The 22,466-nt window shown below is 40.7% G+C and overlaps 1 protein-coding gene across 11 annotated transcripts in view; it reads right to left on the reverse strand.

Moving 5' to 3' along the window:
- ccdc88ab (coiled-coil domain containing 88Ab) overlaps positions 1–22,466 on the reverse strand; it is a 137,043-nt gene that overhangs the window by 6,051 nt on the left and 108,526 nt on the right. For 7 of the 11 annotated variants that reach the window (XR_004564654.1, XR_004564653.1, XM_034185652.1 and 4 more), the window contains exons 21-35: positions 21,595–21,733; positions 19,863–20,039; positions 19,595–19,756; positions 18,830–19,107; positions 16,362–16,505; positions 13,296–13,482; positions 12,972–13,117; positions 12,644–12,736; positions 11,797–11,993; positions 9,675–9,716; positions 7,701–7,778; positions 5,027–5,263; positions 3,476–3,529; positions 1,771–1,860; positions 50–330 (exon numbers count right to left, since the gene is read on the reverse strand). Coding sequence is in view for 9 of the 11 variants with exons in the window: in XM_034185652.1 (XP_034041543.1) it covers positions 50–330; positions 1,771–1,860; positions 3,476–3,529; positions 5,027–5,263; positions 7,701–7,778; positions 9,675–9,716; positions 11,797–11,993; positions 12,644–12,736; positions 12,972–13,117; positions 13,296–13,482; positions 16,362–16,505; positions 18,830–19,107; positions 19,595–19,756; positions 19,863–20,039; positions 21,595–21,733 (2,305 nt within the window). In the remaining 2 variants the exon portion in view is untranslated. Of the gene's footprint in view, positions 1–49; positions 331–1,770; positions 1,861–2,363; positions 2,448–3,472; positions 3,530–5,026; positions 5,264–7,700; positions 7,779–9,674; positions 9,717–11,796; positions 11,994–12,643; positions 12,737–12,971; positions 13,118–13,295; positions 13,483–16,361; positions 16,506–18,829; positions 19,108–19,594; positions 19,757–19,862; positions 20,040–21,594; positions 21,734–22,466 lie in introns of all 11 variants that reach the window. The other 4 variants (XM_034185653.1, XM_034185646.1, XM_034185648.1 and 1 more) reach the window with 4 other exon arrangements.

Raw genomic sequence — 22,466 nt, forward strand, 5'->3', positions numbered from 1 at the left:
CTTTAAAATGTCAGTTGATGCTGACGAGTGAGCAGCGTGGTTGCCTCACCTCTGCAGGGTCGATACCCTCATCCAGGAACTGCTGGAGGGAAAGAACGTTGTTGCCCGGAGGCCCTGTCTTCCTGGTCTGGGTCAGGCTCGGGCTGCCTGCAGCAGTGCACGGGTCCAGGGACCTGTGCAGCTGCAGGGGGCTCTGATGGGAGGAGTGTGAGGATGAAGGATGCTGGACTGGGCTGCTGCCGCTGCTGGACCAAACCTCCTGGTCCAGACTCAGGCTGAACTCGCCACTGCTCTCACTGTGGGGTCGGCTGAGGCTGCCGTTCAATGTGCCTAAAAGGAGTAGGGCAGATATGAAAGTAGACACGCACATCCAAAACATGTAAAAAGGCATTCTGGACCAAGACAAATTATACCAAAGATAGAAACCGAATGATCCACACAACCACAGCGCTCCAGTACAAGAAAAGCTTTATTTAATAAGACTGACGAAAGGCAGGTTGCCGAAACGTTATGTCTTATTAAATAAAGCTTTTTTTTTGTATTGGAGTGCTGTGGTTGTGTGGATCATTCGGTTTCTGTCTTAGGCAGATTGAAAGTAGGACATTATAGCTTTGATATTAAAAATTTTTTTCAAGCTTCCTCCAAGAAGGGGACAAAATTCATTTTTATTTTTAGATTTTTTTTTTTTATTCTTTTGGTATTCTTACACAAAAGTCTCTAAATTGTTGTTAAGATAATTTCTCGAAAAGGATGAACTGCAGGACCATCACTGATCACTGGTTCAATGTATTAAAAATACATTAAAAATTAAAGCTACAGTGCGTAGGACAGGTCTCTTCAACTCATTCCAGAAAGGGCAGAGAGGGTGTAGGTTTTCTTTGTAACCACCCACTGCACCAGGTCATTTCACTGATTAACATCACTTTGAGGAGATAGAATCAGTTAATCGGTGAAATCATCTGGTGGAGTGGGTGGTTACAAAGAAAACCTGCACCCTCTCGGCCCTTTCTGGAAGGAGTTGAAAAGCCCTGGTGTAGGATTTAATGACACCTACTGGTGAGGCTGCAGATTGCATTATGCCAATGCCAGTTAAGATTTTGTTTCCCTTCTGGTTTTTGCATCTTTGGTAACAGGGATTCAGGCTCCCTTGCCTTCTCTTGTGATTAGTGACATGTACAATTGTCCATTTCACAACAATTAGGATTCTTAAACTTGTTGGCCTGCACTAGCAACCTGTAGACCAGAGGTTTCAGACCGATTTCAGAAATGGCCGAGAGGGTGCAGGCTTGCATTGGTGTATAATTACCTGCAACAATGAAGTGATGTGTTTTTGCAAGCTTAGAATGAGCTCAGCATATTTACATGAGCCTTCACTGATTCCTCTTTTTTTCTTCAGTGTTCTGGCTATTCTGCAAAATGCAAAACACAGAGTAAATATGTCTCTTTTGTGCTACTGTACCAACATGGTGGCCTCCGTGAGGAGGCCCACCCTCATGTAAACATGCTGAGCTCATTCTAAGTTTGCAAAAACACATCACTTCAATGGTGCAGGTAAATTATACACCAATGCACAAATGGTTATAAATGCTAATTCCATTTTTGCTAGTGCTCCTAAATCCAACACACTGTAGCTTTAAAAATGAAAAAAAAAAAAAAAAAAAAAAAGAGACAAAAAAATTTAAAACACAAAGTGACTTTCACAGGATGAAAGTTTAAAGTATAGACGACAAAGACACACGCAGGAGGTGTTACGGGAAGGGGGGAGCATACCTTTGCCCTCCAGGGGTGAAGTGAGATGGGAGTTATTGTTACTATTACTACTGGTGGTCCTGTTGCTATGGAGACTGGAGGGTCTGGAGGCTAGGTAAGGGACAAAAGGGAATACCAGACACACAAACACACAATTAGTATGTGCACAGACGTGTCAGCATAAACATGCACCAACGCACTGAGTAACACCTAAGTGAAGCTGGCGCACGCCAACAGAACGTATCCTGCCGGGGTGGCAGATGGCACATGCTGAGCAAAGAGACATGACGGGCAACTCAGTGCCAGGACACAACCAACAGGCCCAGTTAAAAAAAACAAAAAAACAAACCCAAAGACCAACCCACCTTAAGGAAAAGGAGGAACCGACAGAGGAAACCGAAAGTCACCAAAGAGGAACAAGTGTACGAAATTCAGGAATGCAAAGGCAAACGGGGTCGCCCACATGCCTGCTTTAAAACCCAAGTGGAGGGGTGAGAAAGAGAAAGGAGTTTGTGTTTATGTCAGTGTCCGGTGACCGTGAAAGTATTTGAGACGGGGCTTCCAGACACGGGTGATAAACGATCTGCTGAGGCCCAGAGGAGTCTGTCACTTACTACAAATGCTACAGGGGACTCTGCACTTAGTGCTCAGCTCAACGGGAGAATGACACACAGCCCAAGCTCCTGAGAAGACACACACACACACACACACACACACACACACACACACACACACACACACACACACACACACACACACACACACACACACACACACACACACACACACACACACGACACACGACACACAACCTGCTTCTGAAAAATCATAACTGCTCTCACTGCGCAGTTTCAAAAACTGACCAAACCGTCACGAGAAGCTGAAGCTGCTGTAGTATTTTTGTTAATAACCTTTAGAAGGCCTCATGGATTATACATTAGGTATAATAACAATCATAATTGCGGTGTGAGAGTGAAAGGCTGGGTCCTCCAGTCGTTACACAGGAGATGCTGTGAAATGGCTTTTGATTGATTTAATGAGTGCATTCTGGGAAAGCAGATTCCGTAATCGTCCCTGAGTCTGTATCAGAGAGGAACACCCGTGTGCCAGGACTGAAAGTCTGCAGGAGTTGATGCCGCTTTAAGGGGAGGGCAGGACTTCAGTGAAATCGCCGGGTGATTTGATTGGTCAAAATGAAAACCTGCAGCTTATTGGCTCTCGATAGCACAAAATTGGCTGATCCCTGTTCTACAGCAATGTTCTGGGGACCCAAGGAATCACAGACTGGTTTATTCACATACTGCACCTGCTCGCAGGAAAAAGGCACGAAATGCATCTAGAAAGCGAAAACATTGGGGCGGGGGGGGTGGGGTGGATGGATGACAGTAGATAAGCTTAAATGATAGAAATGTGTGTCAGTAGATTGCTGGCAGTTCAACAAACTAGGTCATCTGCATTAGAGCGACACAGAACCCACAAATTGCTGCCTGGCTACTGAAAAAGCCTGGAATAGACCCAATCCAACAGTGGCTTTGCTTTTAAAACTAGATCAGAGTCAAAGTGCAAGAAACGAGGCAACTGCTGAGGATGACACGTTTTATTTTCTCCATTCTTCATTTGAAATAAGTTCAGTTTCTCACTTGTATCCTGTCATTATAACATCTGCTGTTTTTTTTTTCCATCTTTATTGTGGCAGTGATGACAGCATTTCAAAAAAATATCTTACCTTGACTCTTGGGTTCATCTGACAAGCCATCAACATCTTCATAGGAGGCGTTTGCTGGTGAAACACAGAAGATGAAGATGCAACAGAGTTACAAAGTACAATGTAACATACCAGGTATTAACATTTGCAAAATTAGTGTCAGATGACCAACATTCTTACTGCTGAGAATGTTGGTCAGGGATCATGTCCATATAGCCCCCCCCAGGCAGCGTCTTTCTTCAATTTTTCTAAATGAGAATGAGTGGCAGTTCATGTGGGCGTAGAACAGAGCACCAGACCCTTTATTCTGTCCTTGTGGGCAGCGAGCAAATTTGGAGTTGACACCATGTTTCTTCTGAAGGAGGGGGTGGCGGCCAAGTTGTTAGTGCGCTTGGCTTCAGTGCAGAATGTTCCCTTCCACATTTCTCCATGTGATGTGGAGTTGTGTCAGGAAGGGCATCCGGCATAAAACTTCTGTCAATTAAACATGCAGATCCACTTCGGATCTGCTGTGGCGACCCCGAGTGAAAACAAAGGAGCAGCTGAAGGGACTTACTAACCATGTTGTTTCTTCGGGCTGAGCCCAACCAAGCCCCATGGCTGAAGACCCAGCCACTAGGTGATCAGCTGCAACCCCCACCCACGGAGTCACCTCACCTGGAGGGTGAGGTGACTTGATCCTTTATTGTGTCAATCATGAAGGGTCTTTTTGTTTTTTTTAAACTGCATTTTATCCATCTCCTCACCTGGGACCAATTTGCCAATGTTGGCCCTACCAGCAGCTAATGTTCCAGACAACACAGCTCCCAGCATCACTGGAGCCCACAAACCCCTCCACCATGATAAGGTGTGACTTTAGGGAGGAGATGGTCAGAGGATGTCTCCTCTCAATAGGGAGGAGTTCCATGTTCAACTGCGAGAAGGCCTGGGAAATTCCCTGGACACACTGGAGGGATTACATTTCCCAGCTCGTTTGGAAATGCCTCAGGATCACCAGTAAGAGTTGGAGGGCTTGCCCAAGGATGAGCTGCTGTGGTGACTGCCAGCGCGACCCAGACCCAGGTAAAAATTAATGAATGAAATGAGAACGGAGCATATGCAGGTGCACCCATGCCTTTCTGAATGCTTTGCCTTTTTTGAGTGGATACTCTGAGCACTTTAAGCTGAAAATATAATTAACATTTCAGTAAGTTGCTGTGACATAAATGGAGCATCTTAAAACTTGCCACCCTAAGGGCAGGAGAAGCTTTTTTGTTGTCATTGCTTTGTTATAAAAATGTATCACAACAGAAAAAAATAGAATGAAAAAAAAAAAACATATCTGTGATAGTAGAATGAAAAATTTTCCAGCTGAGGGCGAGTGGTTTTATCACCATCACATGATATGCTAGTCATTATCCATCTATTACTGTCATATACACATTCTACAAGGAATGCTTTTTCCTTTTATGAAAGCACTAACATGAAGCTGGTATTAAGCATTCCCCACAGTGCTTTTCTGCCAGAAAAAAAATGCCACATGGACACAGGACCTTAGCTGTCATCCATAAAACAGGAGGAAAACACCCTAACCTTTGACCTGAAGCCGGTGCTTGGCTCGGCTATGACCTGCAGTGGGCAGGGTGAGGGTGGCACAGTTGATGGCATTTGTGGAAAAGGCGAGCTCCTTCATGCGCTGCCCACTGCGCCGGCTGGCGCCTGTCATGCCAGCATCCCCACCTTCAGTGGGGTTCAGGTTTTCGCTGCTGCCTGCCCACTGAGCGCCAGGACCCCCTGCCACCGCCATGCTCTGCAGCAGATCATTCATGGCTGAAGTGTCATATGGAGAGAAGGACGGAAAATGGGAATGTCAAGCATTTATTACAATTTTTTAATCAACTTAAGCTATGATCCAGCTTTCTGCTGCCAGATTTATAACTTTTTTTTTTTTATTTTGTATCCTCAGTCAAATCACTTTAGTACGCAAACTAGCTCCAGTTAAACAAATGTTTTCTCATGCGCTTCAGTGCTTCTACTGAGTACATCTTCATAAACACCAACCAGCTGCACACCAAGTAAAAACGGAAGGTAACGGAGAACATTACATATTTATGAAGACTTGATAAAAATTGAATAAATGCTACTTTTTATTTGATGATAAATTTAACATAAAAAACAGTATTTTAATAAAATCAGCTGCTCTGTCACTGAACCAGACACTTCTTCAGATCACACTGTCACTTTAAGAGGGCGTGGCCTTTGTGCAGTGGCAGAGCAGCATGAAAGCTTGCAGAGCTGCGGCAGCGGTGCCGTGCAGAGCGAGGCAAGCCCATGTCAGCAGAATAAACTCTAAAACGCAGCCTGCAGAGGCACCAGAAAACCAAAAGACAAAAAAAAAAAAAAACATCAGATAAAGCCAAATGGTTCCACTTCATGGTGTCCGTGGTGAGGAGGGGCAGCGGCGGCGATCACAATGGCAGTGAATGTTATAGACACATGCTGCAGTCAAATATGGGAGGAAAGCAAACACAGTCTCTCAAACATCCACACAACCTTTCACTAATTCTACACAAACTAAATAACACCTTGGGACAAAGCCGCCCGATCAGTCGCTCATCACGTACTGATTCTCACTGCGGAAATAAGTTCAACAGATGAAACTCAGAATAAAAGGAAGGAAAAAACAAAACTGACTCACACCACTTTTTTGTCATTATTCATTCAATTTCATTACAATATCACATTAGTTTACTGACACAGGTAGTTAGATTTTTGTTCTATAGTCAGCTGTTAACAGTGAGATGTGAAGAAAAGAGAAAAAAGAAGCAGGTGTAGCTACAAGAGGGAGTGGAGGCGGCAGGCGCAGGAAGGAGGTGGTGACGGATTCATCTATTAGGAAAAAAAAAAAATGCTAAGGAGAGGTCACTGATGAAGATATGGACTGATGTTCCAAACGTCTGTTAATAAAGTCCAAGTCAGACATTCATAGGCCTGTCACGATAGCAAAATCTGCTAGACAATATATTGCCTCCGAAAATATCAGGATAAATGATAATATCATGACATCATCAGCATCAACATCATTTTATGCCAGTGTTTAACAACTCAGCTTAAAAATGCAAGTACATATTTTCAAAGAGAAATGAACTTTTAATTCTCAATAATATTCATTGGAAATGAAATGTGAAAAAAATAAAATATCCTAAATCTGTGATTCATATATCAAAAGGGTGGCTAATTGGCCCTCAGTGCCAGAAATAATGGGCCATTTTCTCCATATGATGGGCCGTCTCTGACATCAATGGCACTATGTGAAGTGGAATAAAATCCACAATTCAAATAATTCAAGATTTGTAATGGTTAAAAAAAAAAAAAAAAAAAAACTACTAAGACCCACAACTTCAGCCATTTTAAGTAACGTTAAATAAGGTGTAAATGTCATTTTTCATTATTTAGTATTACATTTCATGCCATTTGATGTTACGCATAATTAATAAATAATGCTTAAAAGGTTACAAACATTAATATTGGATGGATACAGCATTTGCATCAATGTTCAAAACTTGCATACAGTAACTTTAATTTTGAGAGATACAGAGCAGGTGGAGAGCTGAGCTCCGTCAGACAATTTAGAACAGACAAAGTGGAAATGTAAACTTTGTTTATTTTTTCATTAAACGTTTTGGAATTGGATTACATCTGCCATTCCTGTTTGATGAATTTACTGTGCAGTGCATTGTTTTGTTAACGTGTTATGACGTGTTGCATCAGACTGCCTTCGATATAATATCAAATTTAAGTTTGTTTGATTTTGCGCAAATGAAGGCATCTCATAAAACACCACTGTATACATATTTAAAAACACTAGGCTCGTATTTTGGAAGAAAAACTTTAATTTATTGTTCCAAACATCCTGGCCAGAATAATGTAGTGGCTTCTCTTCAACCGGCTGGTTTGCTGTTGTGGACAGGAAGCGGGGCTGACCCCACCTCCTGCAGGAAGCAGGAGACAGAGGGAGAAAAGCAGCATAACTTGCTGAAACGTTGGTGACGTATCGAGGCCAGCAAAATGACTGTGTTATTATGTCGATGTGGTAGTTATCGCGACAGGCCTAAATAATCAACTGTCACTTTAAATATCTGCTGGAAAAATAATCCCAACTATATATAAAAGTTTAGAGCGAGCGTGTGCAGGATCATCAGTGACCGCTCCTCCTCTGTTTCTCCTAGTGTGGCGATGAGAAGAGGCGGACAGAGTCTCATCTTACACATGGAGCGCCGGTAGATGGCCTTGGCCTTGTCTTTGTCCTTGGATCGGTTCCTCATGAAAGGCAATTTTTTTAAAGCTGTTGGAGCACAGCCACAGACGGACAGACGGACGAGGACGAGAGATAGACAGAACAAGCCAGAGGAGGGGTGGAGGAAAAGAAGACAAAAGGAGGGCAGAACAGAGGGATGTGGTTAACATTTGTCCAAAAAAAAAAAAAAGGATAGACACAGAGATGACATTGAACCCCTGCACAGCTCTGGACAGACAGACTACACCATAAACAAAACTACATAACACTTCATTTTTTAAAGAACTAGTCCAACAATGTACTCAGAATACATACTGCAAAAAGTTTATTATCCATGATAACGCTAAGAAGAAAAACAAACTTAACTTCTGCACATTTACATTTGTGTATGTGAAGCCTATTAAAACTTTCCTACATTTATTTACTTCATCAGATATTTCGTTCGTTTGTTTTTATTCAAAATATTAAAATCATTTCTGTTGCCTCCATTTCCTCCAATTTAGCATAAAATTATTTTTTCAAAGGTGGAGAGACAATTAAGTATTGTGATGCATCATGCAATGTTACACATGCACTTATCAAATACTGCGTGCATGCACACACACGCACGCACGCACGCACGCACAAATGGTCATGAGTGACATCATAAATTACAAGAATTAAAAAAATAAATCACATTTAGGACATGAAAACAAAACTTATGACACCTTCATGAGACACAGAGGATGAAGAATATTAAAGGGTACAATCGAGGAGTGAAAAGGTCAAAGGTCAGGTCAAGAGCATATAGAGAATAAAGCAGCTCCTGTTTAATGATGCAGACTAACTGATGTATTTATGACTGACAGTTTCCTGTGTATGTACATTTACACTCATGTTTAGTTTGCATTCTTCAGGAATTTAAATCAAAGCTCTGTGTAAGTTTAGCAACTTTTTTTGTGACACTTCATTTGAACTTGAAGTAGGAGCGGGGCCCCCGCCATTTAAAACTGCAAAGAGTATTTTTTTTCCAACACTTCTTAAAAGTACACAAGGTGTTTGAACAATGAACAATTTGCAAAAATATATTCGATGATGCGGCTTTCCTCAAATCTGAAACTGAAGCCAAAGGTAAAGTAATGACTGGTGAAATGTACGCACCTTCCTGAACAGGGAACCATGGACGGTGGTTGGACATATACGTATTTAGCCCCTGTATAAAATGTGCCCCGTATGGCCCCTAACTTGGAAAAATCCTGTCTTAAAGATATAAAATGATTGTAATTATCTCGTAACTTTCCAAAGCTGGTTGTTCTCCACTCAAGATTTACATTTCCCTTTTTTTTTTTTTTTTTTAGTGACTTAATTCTGGGTTTATATTTTACAATACCCCCCTCAAACCCCACACCACCACTTTTAAAAAATAAATAAATCTGAGGTATTATAAATCAGACTGAGATAAATATGTTAAAACTTGTTGCCTTATTTTCTTCTTCTGTTAATGTATTTTTGCTTCAAGTGTACAAACAGGTCATTGCATCTTTAAATAGCTAAGATGCTACAGAGGATTTTTCTTTGTTGTTACAGGTGAACTGCACAAATCAGCCTCCTGACTGCAGCGCTGTGTTCACGTCGAAGGGCAAAATTTAAAACCCACCAAGAACTAAATCTACCAAAAAAAAAACCCCCTCCATAACTCAGTGTCAGAACTGAATGTGGTTTTTCTGAGAACACAGGAAGTGTGTCGTGGACATTTTGGATTATCCCCCGTCTGCGTTGGTGAGAAATTAGATGCTCAGACACTGAAAATGCCATTTTGAAACAGATGTACAGTGGTGTTGTGCAGCTCCTCTGTATCCTCTAAAGCAGCTGATTTGACACAGACAATGGACTCACAAAAACATGCCCCGTGAGACATGACAATCGGGTCAGAAGCCCCGCCCACCCTTCCCATCTGCAGCATACCATTGGTGGAACCCTGCACTTGGGCCTGCTGCCCTCTCCTCCCTTTGAGAGAGAGTTCGAGAGAGAAGCAAAGGAGCAGTTAGGGAAGAAAAGATCCGATCAGAAACTCAGCCGGCACACAAACAATACAAACTGAGACAACTGTTTTGGGAGTTTCTGTATGCATGTACAACCCCTGGCAATAATTATGGAATCACTGGCCTCGGAGGATGTTCATTCAGTTGTTTAATTTTGTAGAAAAAAAAGCAGATCACAGACATGACACAAAACTAAAGTCATTTCAAATGGCAACTTTTTGGCTTTAAGAAACACTATACAAAAACAGGAAAAATAATTGTCAGTCAGTCAGTAACGGTTACTTTCTTAGACCAAGCAGAGGGAAAAAAAATATGGACTCACTCAATTCTGAGGAATAAATTATGGAATCACCCTGTAAATTTTCATCCCCAAAACTAACACCTGCATCAAATCAGATCTGCTCATTAGTCTGCATGTAAAAAGGAGTGATCACACCTTGGAGAGATGTTGCACCAAGTGGACTGACATGAATCATGGCTCCAACATGAGAGATGACAATTGAAACAAAGGAGAGGATTATCAAACTCTTAAAAGAGGGTAAACGCAATGTTGCAAAAGATGTTGGTTGTTCACAGTCAGCTGTGTCTAAACTCTGGACCAAATACAAACATGGGAAGGTTGTTAAAGGCAAACATACTGGTAGACCAAGGAAGACATCAAAGCGTCAAGACAGAAAACTTAAAGCAATATGTCTCAAAAATCAAAAATGCACAACAAAACAAATGAGGAACGAATGGGAAGAAACTTGAGTCAACGTCTGTGACTGAACTGTAAGAAACCGCCTAAAGGAAATGGGATTTACCTACAGAAAAGCTAAACGAAAGCCATCATTAACACCTAAACAGAAAAAAAACAAGGTTACAATGGGCTAAGGAAAAGCAATCGTGGATTGTGGATGACTGGATGAAAGTCATATTCAGTGATGAATCTCGAATCTGCATTGGGCACAGTGATGATGCTGAAACTTTTGTTTGGTGCCGTTCCAATGAGATTTATAAAGATGACTGCCTGAAGAGAACATGTACATTTCCACAGTCATTGATGATATGGGGCTGCATGTCAGGTAAAGGCACTGGGGAGATGGCTGTCATTACATCATCAATAAATGCACATGTTTACGTTGATATTTTGGACACTTTTCTTATCCCATCGATTGAAAGGATGTTTGGGGATGATGAAATCATTTTTCAAGATGATAATGCATCTTGCCATAGAGCAAAAACTGTGAAAACATTCCTTGCAAAAAGACACATAGGGTCAATGTCATGGCCTGCAAATAGTCCGGATCTTAATCCAATTGAAAATCTTTGGTGGAAGTTGAAGAAAATGGTCCATGACAAGGCTCCAACCTGCAAAGCTGATCTGGCAACAGCAATCAGAGAAAGTTGGAGCCAGATTGATGAAGAGTACTGTTTGTCACTCATTAAGTCCATGCCTCAGAGATTGCAAGCTGTTATAAAAGCCAGAGGTGGTGCAACAAAATACTAGTGATGTGTTGGAGCGTTCTTTTGTTTTTCATGATTCCATATTTTTTTCCTCAGAATTGAGTGATTCCATATTTTTTTTCCCTCTGCTTGGTCTAAAAAAGCAACCGTTACTGACTGCCACAATTTTTTTTTCCTGATTTCTTATAGTGTTTCTTAAAGCCAGAAAGTTGCCATTTGAAATGACTTTAGTTTTGTGTCATCTCTGTAATCTGCTTTTTTTTCTCCTACAAAATTAAACAACTGAATGAACATCCTCCGAGGCCGGTGATTCCATCATTTTTGCCAGAGGTTGTATAACATGTCTGAAAATGTATCAGGCATAAAGCAAAACTTCACATGTTAACTGTGAAATATTTTATGCACGACTGTGAAGAATCAACAGGTGTGAGTACAGATTTCCTGCGACACAGAACTGTAAAGGAAATATCCGTTTTCTGTTGCATCACATCACAAACCAACATTTAGATTTTCACATCAGCCGTGGATGAAACCTATCAGCTGATTTTGAATCTCAGCTTGCTGTCCGAGCGGGTGGCAGGTCGTGTTTGTGTACTCACTGGTGCTCCTCTTGTGCGTGAGCGGGTCGTCCAGCGAGTTGGACCCTGAGCCTATGGATGAACTGTCGTGGCTGTCCAAGGCCAGGAACCCGTCACAGAGTTCTGAGCGAGACGGCGTCAATGTGAGAGAGCGCATCCGCTCCCGGCTCTTGGGCTTGATCAGCTTCCTCATCTTCAGAGTGATCCAGTTACCACGTCTGCAGAGGGCGAAAGCGCAAAAAAAAAAAAAAAAAAACTAAGAGCAGGTCAGAGCTACAAGGGGATGGAAGAAAAACAACTGAAATTAAGACATTCTAAAATGAAATTAATAAACTAAAGTGCTAATGATCTATAACTGAATTTATTTCAGGCGTGAACCAGCTGTAACTGTCAGCAACACTGAGGGGAAAAAACAATCCTGCTGTATATACAGCTGTTAATAGTGTTCCAGGCCATTAATTTTTAAATGGATCTATTCCTGAGTGTTTTTTGGCTTTGCCCATATTCAGTCAGACTACAAACATCATTTTTCGCAGCATATTTGACAATAAGCACCAACTCTGGTTATCACCATTATAAACATTTCATCAACCTTAAAGCTACAGTGTGAAGGATTTAGTGCGATCTAATGGTGAGGTCACAGAATGCATTATGGCACCAGTTGATATTGGTTCTCTTCACGTTTTCACTTCTTTGGTGGTTTACTGTATCATGCGGCCTCCATGACTGGGCCGCTCCCACGTAGATATGAAGGGCTCATTCTTAGCTTCTGGAAACCCCTAAATTCTACACAATGTAGCTTTAAAGAAAACGAAAGAAAGGAATAAAACAAAAACAAACATCTGTGTCAGTAAAGCTGCATTTGTACCTGCGCGGAGGCGACGGGTCATAGAACTTGTACTGATCCATGATTTTCTCCTCCAGCTTCTCTTTCTGCCTCCTGAGCTCATTCAGCTTGTCTCTGATGGTGGCAGAAGCAATAAAAACAGCTTCATGATTAAGTGTGAATGTGCAACCATCCAGATATGAATCCAAACAAATTGTTTTCCATTTAAACTTTTTTTTTTTTTTTTTTTTGCAATACTTAAATTTTATGGAAAGAGACGTAGATAAATTTTCCTGCTCTCCATGTTAAACAGGTACTCACTACACTAACAGGTAGTTATACATAACTACAGGTAGTTATGTGTATTTACATGTACTGTCTCTGTTCTACGTGGAACAGGTCTTTGCTCTCCATGTTCTGCTCCAGCAGCGTGCGATTCTGCAGCATCAGAGTCTGGATCTGGTCCAGCAGGTGACGATTCTCCTCCTCCAGGTTTCCTTTCAACTGGCTCAACAGCTGACAGAGACATGTTAAAGAGGTGGAACATCACACATCAGAGGGGATAAAATACATCAAACACAGTTCACTCAGCAAGCTACGACACAAAGACAATGGCATGGTGTGAGCAGATAGTCCAACACGTCAGTGAATTTTACATTAGCAAATGATGGGTTTATGAAGGCTGTGGCCTCACCTCACACTGGTTGGTCAGCTTGGTGGAGGTGATGTCCAATTGCTGGTACTGCTCCTTCAGTTTGGAGAACTCTGCCTCCAGCTTGGTCTGTTCCAGCTTGGCATTGTTCAGCTGGGTCTTCACGTTCTTGTGGTCCAGCTGGAGACTTTCATTGTCCTTCACCAGCTGTTGATACGTAGTGTTCAGTCTAAGGAGCAAGCAGACAGTCTGAGTGTGGAGACAACTGTGCACACGAGTAACGTGCTGTATGTACACTAAATACAAGAAGATGCACATCCATCTGATTGATGTTTTCCTAATGTGCTCACCTGATCCACCACAGCAGATTCACATATACAGTAGTGTTCAGAATAATAGTAGTGCTATGTGACTAAAAAGATTAATCCAGGTTTTGAGTATATCTTATTGTTACATGGGAAACAAGGTACCAGTAGATTCAGTAGATTCTCACAAATCCAACAAGACCAAGCATTCATGATATGCACACTCTTAAGGCTATGAAATTGGGCTATTAGCAAACAAACAAAAAAAAAAAGTAGAAAAGGGGGTGTTCACAATAATAGTAGCATCTGCTGCTGACGCTACAAACTCAAAACTATTATGTTCAAACTGCTTTTTTAGCAATCCTGTGAATCACTAAACTAGTATTTAGTTGTATAACCAGTTTTTCATGATTTCTTCACATCTGCGCGGCATGGAGTCAACCAACTTGTGGCACCTTTCAGCTGTTATTCCACTCCAAGATTCTTTAACAACATTCCACAATTCATTCACATTTCTTGGTTTTGCTTCAGAAACAGCTTTTCTGATGTCACCCCACAAGTTCTCAATTGGATTTAGGTCCGTGGATTGGGCAGGCCATTCCAAAACATTAATTTTGTTGGTTTGGAACCAAGATTTTGCTTGTTTACTAGTGTGCTTGGGGTCATTGTCTTGTTGAAACACCCATTTCAAGGGCATGTCCTCTTCAGCATAAGGCAACATGACCTCTTCAAGTATTTTGACATATCTAAACTGATCCATGATACCTGGTATGCGATATATAGGCCCAACACCATAGTAGGAGAAACATGCCCATATCATGATGCTTGCACCACCATGCTTCACTGTCTTCACTGTGAACTGTGGCTTGAATTCAGAGTTTGGGGGTCATCTCACAAACTGTCTTTGATGATGGATGTGTCTTTTTGGACCCAAAAAGAACAGTTTTACTCTCATCAGTCCACAAAATATCCCTCCATTTCTCTTTAGGCCAGTTGATGTGTTCTTTGGCAAATTGTAACCTCTTCTGCACGTCATTTATTTAACAGAGGAACTTTGCGGGGGATTCTTGCAAATAAATTAGCTTCACACAGGTGTCTTCTAACTGTCACAGCACTTACAGGTAACTCCAGACTGTCTTTGATCATCCTGGAGCTGATCAATGGGTGAGGCTTTGCCATTCTGGTTATTCTTCTATCCATTTTGATGGTTGTTTTCCATTTTCTTCCACGCGTCTCTGTTTTTTTTTGTCCATTTTAAAGCATTGGAGATCATTGTAGATGAACAGTCTATAATTTTTTGCACCTGCGTATACGTTTTCCCCTCTCCAATCAACTTTTTAATCAAACTACGCTGTTCTTCTGAACAATGTCTTGAACGTCCCATTTTCCTCAGGCTTTCAAAGAGAAAAGCATGTTCAACAGGTGCTGGTTTCATCCTTACATAGGGGACACCTGATTCACACCTGTTTGTTCCACAAAATTGACGAACTCACTGACTGAATGCCACACTACTATTATTGTGAACACCCCCTTTTCTACTTTTTTTTTTTTTTTTTTTTTTTTTTTACTAATAGCCCAATTTCATAGCCTTAAGAGTGTGCATATCATGAATGCTTGGTCTTGTTGGATTTGTGAGAATCTACTGAATCTACTGGTACCTTGTTTCCCATGTAACAATAAGAAATATACTCAAAACCTGGATTAATCTTTTTAGTCACATAGCACTACTATTATTCTGAACACTACTGTATAATAATAATAATAATAATAATTATTATTATTATGCATTAATGTAGCACTTCTATCCAAAGTGCTTTGCAATAATACCTCGCATCCACACACGCCCATGTCAGTGTGCTGCCACGAGAGGCACTCAACTGCACACCTGGAGCAATTTATGGATTAATATTCTTGCCCAAGCGACTTTCATAATGTTCCAGATTAACAGGAAACAACAGGGAATAAAGGATCCTGTGGTTCTCTGGCCTACTGCTTTAACCACGAGGCCATCACCTCCCCTGTGTGGACAATCGTTGTAGAAACTTACATTACATTTTAAAGAGGGTTCAAAAGTTGCAGAGATATGAATTATCAGACTGATTAACAGTGGTGTCTATAATAAAAATATTAATTCCACTTAATGTAGAACAAAATAATGACAAAATACTGAATTGATTTAAAGGAGTTATAAATGATTGCTCTTCCACTAGACACTGCAATTGAGCCACAAGCCAGGACATAAAAAAAAAAAAAAAAAAAAAATTCCCTCCTCTGCCACTCCCCCCCGAGTGGAACAAACTGCACTTGGAGCGTTTTAACAAAACTAACAGCTCTCTATGTAGGAAAACCCACCCATGACCACATTGTGGGTGAGGGGCACTTTTAGCTTCTAAATGTGGTTTTAAGGGAGATTTCTGTGAAATAACTGCTGTTAACCATCTTGAAAGAACTGCAATAGCTATTCAGTGAGTCGTGAACATGCCGTCTCTATATAGACGCGGCGAAGGGCAACGGTTTCACAGGGCAGGACTCACATGCACTAAACATGCACACACACAACTCTCAGGCATTAAACATGCACACACAGCCATAAAATGGAACAGAAAACCTCAGAGCACAGAGGGAGAGTTCCTTTACTCTCTAAACTGAATCCTATTAAGTCAGTAAATCTTTGCATACAAAGTTTCTGGCTGAAATGTTAACGTTTAAAATCTCATTCATAGATCTTAAAGCAAGCATCATGAAACGTCAGCGCAACACATTGTAGTAATTTCCCAGTTTAAAAACAGCAGTTTGCACTGACCTGTCATTTTCCTCTTTGAGCAGCTTGCATTGGTCAACTGTGGCTCGATGGCTTTGGGTTTCTGCAGCCATTTTTTCTTGCTGCTCTTTCAGTGTTTTCTCCAGCTCCTCCAGCTCTCCCTTCCTCTGTAGGAGCTGCTTGTATCTAAGCAAATAAATGCAGGCCAATCCAGAAGCAGATGTGAGTCACAAAGGAATGAAGATGAAGCTAAAAGGCCACGGTGATTCCAATCATTATTGCCTCCGCCAACAAAGTTGGAAGAGTTTATGTTATTGCCCCTGTTTGTGAACAGCCTGGAGCCCACAATTTTTCATATATCATTATGATTTTTTTTTTTTTTTTTTTAACTGAGATTCATATGCTGATAAGCAAGCAGTCATTCAATTTTCAAGGTCTTGGGTCAAAGGGCAAAGTCAGGAAAAATCCTTATCTTTACCATTGAATGACTTTTCTAAAATTTATAACCCTGTCAAAAAAGATCAAATTTCTTTCATATTTGGGACCCTTATGTAGGATGGCATCTTTTGTCGACTGACAAAAGTTTGATCCAGATCTGATCCAAATTACAGATTTTGTTGGCATTTAAAATTAACACGGAAAACCTCATTTAATGTATATTTTACATTATATCTAAATCTAATGTGTCCCAGTCACTCTCATATTTGAAAGTGAGGTGCAGACTGGCACTCACTATCACCTGACAAAGTTTGATCTGGATCTTTTCTCGATTGTGGATTTTGTGGACATTTCAATTTAATATTGAAAAGCCCATTTGATGTACATTTTGCATTACATCTCAATCAAAAGTGCCTCAATCACTCTCACTTGTGACAATGAGATGCAAACTGGCACTCTGAATGAATAGACTAAGTCAGACCCGCATCTGATTCATATTCCAGATTTTGTAGATATTTGATTCTTTTTAACATTGAAAAACCCTACAGACTGGGACAATGCATGGAATAATATTAACTCGTTAAGTGTTTGTAATCAGGTTAAAGCTCTACAACTTAAAATTCTACACCGTGCACATATCTCTCCCTCCCAACATCATAAATTTAATTCAGACCTTTCTCCGTTATGTCTCAAGTGTAAAACCGAACTAGGCACTCTAACACACTGTTATTGGTCCTGCAGAAAATTGCAATACTTCTGGAATATGGTTAAATGTGAACTGGATAAAATATTCTCTATTACTACTACTACAGTTTGTAAATCCATTGACTATGCTGCTTGGAATAACAGATGGCACTATACCTGGAAAACACCAAAGGCAACTCTACAGGATACTTACATTTTGTGCTCGGAAATGTGTTCTTTTGAACTGGATCACAGAAAAAACACCATCCAAAAGTCAATGGCATCGAACCATATTGGAATATGTGTCTTTGGATTATTTAACCAGCAAGTTGCACAAGAGAGATGATGTGTTTCACAAAATTTGGGACCCATTTATGACTTATATTGGCCTAAATATTTCTTCCATACTGTATAGAGGCCTAATTTGAACTAGAGGTTGCACCCCAGCCCCATATGGACTTGCTGAGCTTTGTACATGCCAATTGAGCCGGAATGTTCAGTTTTGTTTTCTGTGTTTTTTTTTCCTGTTTTCTTTTCCTGTTTGTTTATTCAGCTGTTTTTGTTTTTTCTAATATGGAAAAATTCCATAAAAATAACTCTGGAAAAAAAAACATTGAAAATCCCTTTTGATCTATATTTTATAATATATTTTAGCTTATGAAAAGCCACTTCTAACAGGATTTTGACCTTGAAAGTTTTTCCAAGGTAAAAATTTGTGGAATGCGGGGAGCCAGTTTTGTTTTTTCAAAAGCCCTCCCAAACAAAACACAACTTTGTCTTTTCTCTTCACTATTTATGACTCTTTCATCAACCACAAGTGGCCAAAATACGACTGGTTACGTCACTGTTGGAAAGCCGCTGGAAAAACTCAATTTGTGTTCAGACTCATTCACTATTTCTGAAGCAACATAAATGACACACCAGCAGGTTTTAGAAAACATGTAGCACAGGTGGAGTAAAAGCAGAATTTCGAACACTTTATATAATGCTTGTATTTGCATGTGCTCTATTTCTATTGTTAATATGTTTATTTGTAACTACTGCATGTCTGTCTTTGGAGTTATTGTCATCTGATGTGGTGCTTCATGAAATAGGATTTGTAATATTCCATTTCTGTTAAATTATTATGAAAGACTGTTCCTTTAAATACATTACTATAGTGTTAAGAGTCTGATCATTCATCAGTTTATTTAGTTTTGATTGTTGAATTGCATAACTATCCAGCAACATTATGGCAGAACTTCTATGTATAGAATGAAATCAGGTTTGGAGAACCATGGCTCAGCATGTTTCAGTGTGCAAATAAAGAGTGCCTCAAGCCACAAGTGAGACTGCAACTGTAAACAAAATTCATTTCCCAGAATCCCTGTTCCATCACCCCCTCCTACTTGTCCTCCAGGTCTCTGTGCTGCTGCTCCAGGCTCTTGTGGCTGCTCTTCAGGTTGCCGTGCTTCCCAATCAGGGCTTCGTACTCAGCAGCCTGCCTCTCGTGGAGAGTCGCCAGCTTCTCGTGATCGCGGACGAGCATCTCGTACGTGGCCCTCAGCTCCTCCTTCTCCTTCAGTGCCCCCTCCCGCTCGCCTTCTACGCTGCTGTGCTGGCTCTGCAGCTGGACATTCTGGGCAGTAAGGGCCGCACTCTGTGAACCCAGCGTGGAGTTCTCCACCTGGAGGAGAAGCGGGAGAAAAGCACGGGGTGGGGGGGGGGGTGGGGTGGGGGAAGACAGGAAAAAAAGGTACAGAGAATAAGAACACACTTATTCTGTCCTTTTCCACTTTCATATCTAAGCTCCTCGGAGTGCATAAAAATCCAAACACAAAACACAGAAATCTGTTTCCTTTTCTGTTTCCCTTGTGGTCACAGTGGTTTCCACGTGTTACACCGCTTGTGTGTAGCCACAAGGTGACACACATACAGAGACTTCTGTCTTTTACGTAGACACGCAGCATAGGGTGCTCTTCTAAAGCTGCCCAGCAGTGTGCCTACTTATTCTGTGACAGCTCGTGGTAATATCGTTATATTTTTATAAGCAAGATTGGGGTTTTAAATGCACACATCCATATTGAAGCTTTAAAATTTAGTACTCTGTGTGAAGCCAGGCTTCCTGTGTGAATGCACTTCCTGTGCACGCTTCAGGGTATGTAGGTGTTCACCTGCAGCTTGGCGTTCTGCGTCTGCAGAGTCGTATTGTTCTCCTGTAAAGACGCAGTCTGTCTCTGTAGAGCCACTATCTGAGCCTGCAGGTTGGAGCTTTGACTTTCCAGTTGTTTGAGCTGGCTCCTCAGCGCCACCTTCTCAGCTTGCAATGTAGCATTCTGGGAAAACGCATACATAGAGTGGGATGTCAGACACGAATAAACACCTTCACAGAAAAATGGGGGGAAGTCACACAAAGCGTTGTGCGTTTCGATGCAGACTCACGTTCCTCTCCACCTCAATGAGTCTGTCTTTGACTTTCAGCAGTTCCCTGGTGGCTTCGTGGCTCTCCTTCTCCCACTTACTGACAATCTGTGACTCCTCTCCTCCTCTAGGGGCTGAACTCTGAACCATCCTTTCCTCTTCTTCCCGCTGACGCAGTGCCTCGTAGTTTTTCTTCACCTGGGGAGAGTGAACTCAAAGTTACCTTCATCATTTCCATGTTAAAAATGCGACAAATGGTGATGTTTATAAAAGTCATGAGATGGCTGCTTCAGTATTGATGAGAAAATCCCTAAAATAGTGTCCATGCTACTAGAATGTAACATGATTGGAATCATAAAATTATACAGGACAGACTTCGTTACACGTTTATTTTACTCAACTGCCTCAACTTAATGTGTGTTGGAAAATTCACCAGAAGAACATCTGTAGGTGCTGCAGGTGAGTCACACCCACCTGGTGGGCCATCAGGGTACTGCAGGTGAGCCTTGAGAGGTCATTAAAATTTTTTTTTTTATGTCTGATTTTCAATTATATATATATATATATATATATATATATATATATATATATATATATATATATATATATATATATATATATATATATATATATATAATCTGAAGTAAGAAAACAAAGTAATCATATTTAAATTGTGTTATTTTCATGTATCTGACCTGGTTTAACATTGTATACAGTATATGGAAATACTTCATCTTCGTGTCATGTGTCCATCAAAATTATGATGTGTTTCAGACTTTAAAATGGGCCCCGTTGCTCTTAAATTTCTTTCCTTTGCTTCACCTCTTTCCTGTAGCATCATAAGATGAACCAGTAATAGAGGTAGAAGAACAGAACAGATGAATAAATGATGACTTGGTCTTGAGGAGCCCTCTGTGCTTTCAGTGTTTTTTTCTTTCAGACTGTAGACCAAATGTTTTTCTGTACAGTCGGTCTTTCAGTGGGATGGCACGCGGGTTAGAGTTTCAGCTTTCTTGGGAAAGGCTGCGTGCAGCGTCTGTTTGTGGCCTCAGTGTTGCAGTACAATGAATACTGGAGTCCACTGTAAGCAATCCAAAGGACCAGCTTAATTCTCCCGCGCTCTGATACAGATACATTCCAGTGCACAGATGAACACAGCGACCTACAGCAGGTTCATATTTATCTAGCAAAGCAGAGCACATTCTAATCATCTACAAATGATACGATTCATTTCATTATCTCTGCTGAGAAGGCAGTAGGTTATGCAATCTGGTCGGTCTCACAGTAATGTTCTTGTGCTGCCATGCACACAGACTTTGAGCTGTTCTCCTGCTGAAATTAGCCATTGCTTCTACCTATTACCGGAACATCTCATGGGGTTCTTCTGTCTCTGATACCTGTGACATTTGGTTAGCAGTTCATATTCTGCAGACCACCTTCATGAAAATTGGGTGGAAGATGTTTTGCAACCTTGGCAAATAAATGTTTTTAACCTCATTAAAAATTTGTAGTGCGCTACTTCACAGTTTCAGTGTTGTAATATACATTTATATCACATAACTCAAAACAGGTGAATGTTGCTCAGATTTCAAATGGGCAATTTCGAATTGATTGACCATGTTGTACTACCATTTGTCCTAGTTTGAAGTGCAACAACTTGCAGGTTTGGCAGCTGTACATGCAAAAAAAAAAAAAAAAAAAAAAAAAAAAAACTGTTTAAATGTTATTAAGTGGGACTGTGCGTGCGACTGACTGTCTTCAGCTCCTGGCGAAGCTGCTGGTTGAGGTTGGAGGACTCCTGCAGCCTGGCCTCCAGGGCAGCGATTTTCTCCTCTTTAATTTCTAAAGATGACTTCAAAGTTGATTCCAGTTTGGTTTCCAGCAGTTTAAACCTGCATGCAAAGAACCAGTGAGCTCTTTGTATGCTGTTCAGTCTGAGATCACACCAAGAATCTTAACTACAACAGCAGATGAAACTTTATACATGGATAACAATAATACAGCAAAGCCAAGAGGGTGCTTTCATTGAGTGTTCAAGGTGTGAGAGAATATTGCCTTAAAGATCCACAGAATCCATCAGAAGCAGACTTGGATTAATTAGAACAATGGCACCTCATCTAAAGTGGGACACAGACCTCATTCATTTGGAATCCCAAGTGACAGCGTGTAATATTCTGAGCCCAAAGCAACATGAGTTACTGAAGTAGATTCCAGGCTCCAACGGTGTTAAAAGCTGACACAAAATAGCAAATATTCCCTCGACCACCAGTGTTATTGTTTTACCTCAGCCTTTCTTTTGATAGGAAAAAGTAAAAGGAAAAATCAATATTGTTAAAGGTTATTAAATGTACTGCGTATGCGCCAGCTCACTTTAGACTTTGGTGGAAAACCAGATTCAGACACAAATTTAGGAATTAAAGTCCAGTTCTCAGTGCTTTCACAAATATCATTATTAATTACATTATATATAATTATTATTAATAAATAGTTTCTGTTCTGGGGAGAATTTCAAAGAAATGGTAGAGGAAATCACTGAAGAAATGAACAAGTTGAAAATATGGTTTGACTGAAACAAATTGTCACTGAACTTAAATAAAACAAAACTAATGTTATTTGGGAACCAAT

The sequence above is a fragment of the Thalassophryne amazonica genome, chromosome 13 (genome assembly GCF_902500255.1).
Source record: "Thalassophryne amazonica chromosome 13, fThaAma1.1, whole genome shotgun sequence".
NCBI classification, from domain to species: domain Eukaryota; kingdom Metazoa; phylum Chordata; class Actinopteri; order Batrachoidiformes; family Batrachoididae; genus Thalassophryne; species Thalassophryne amazonica.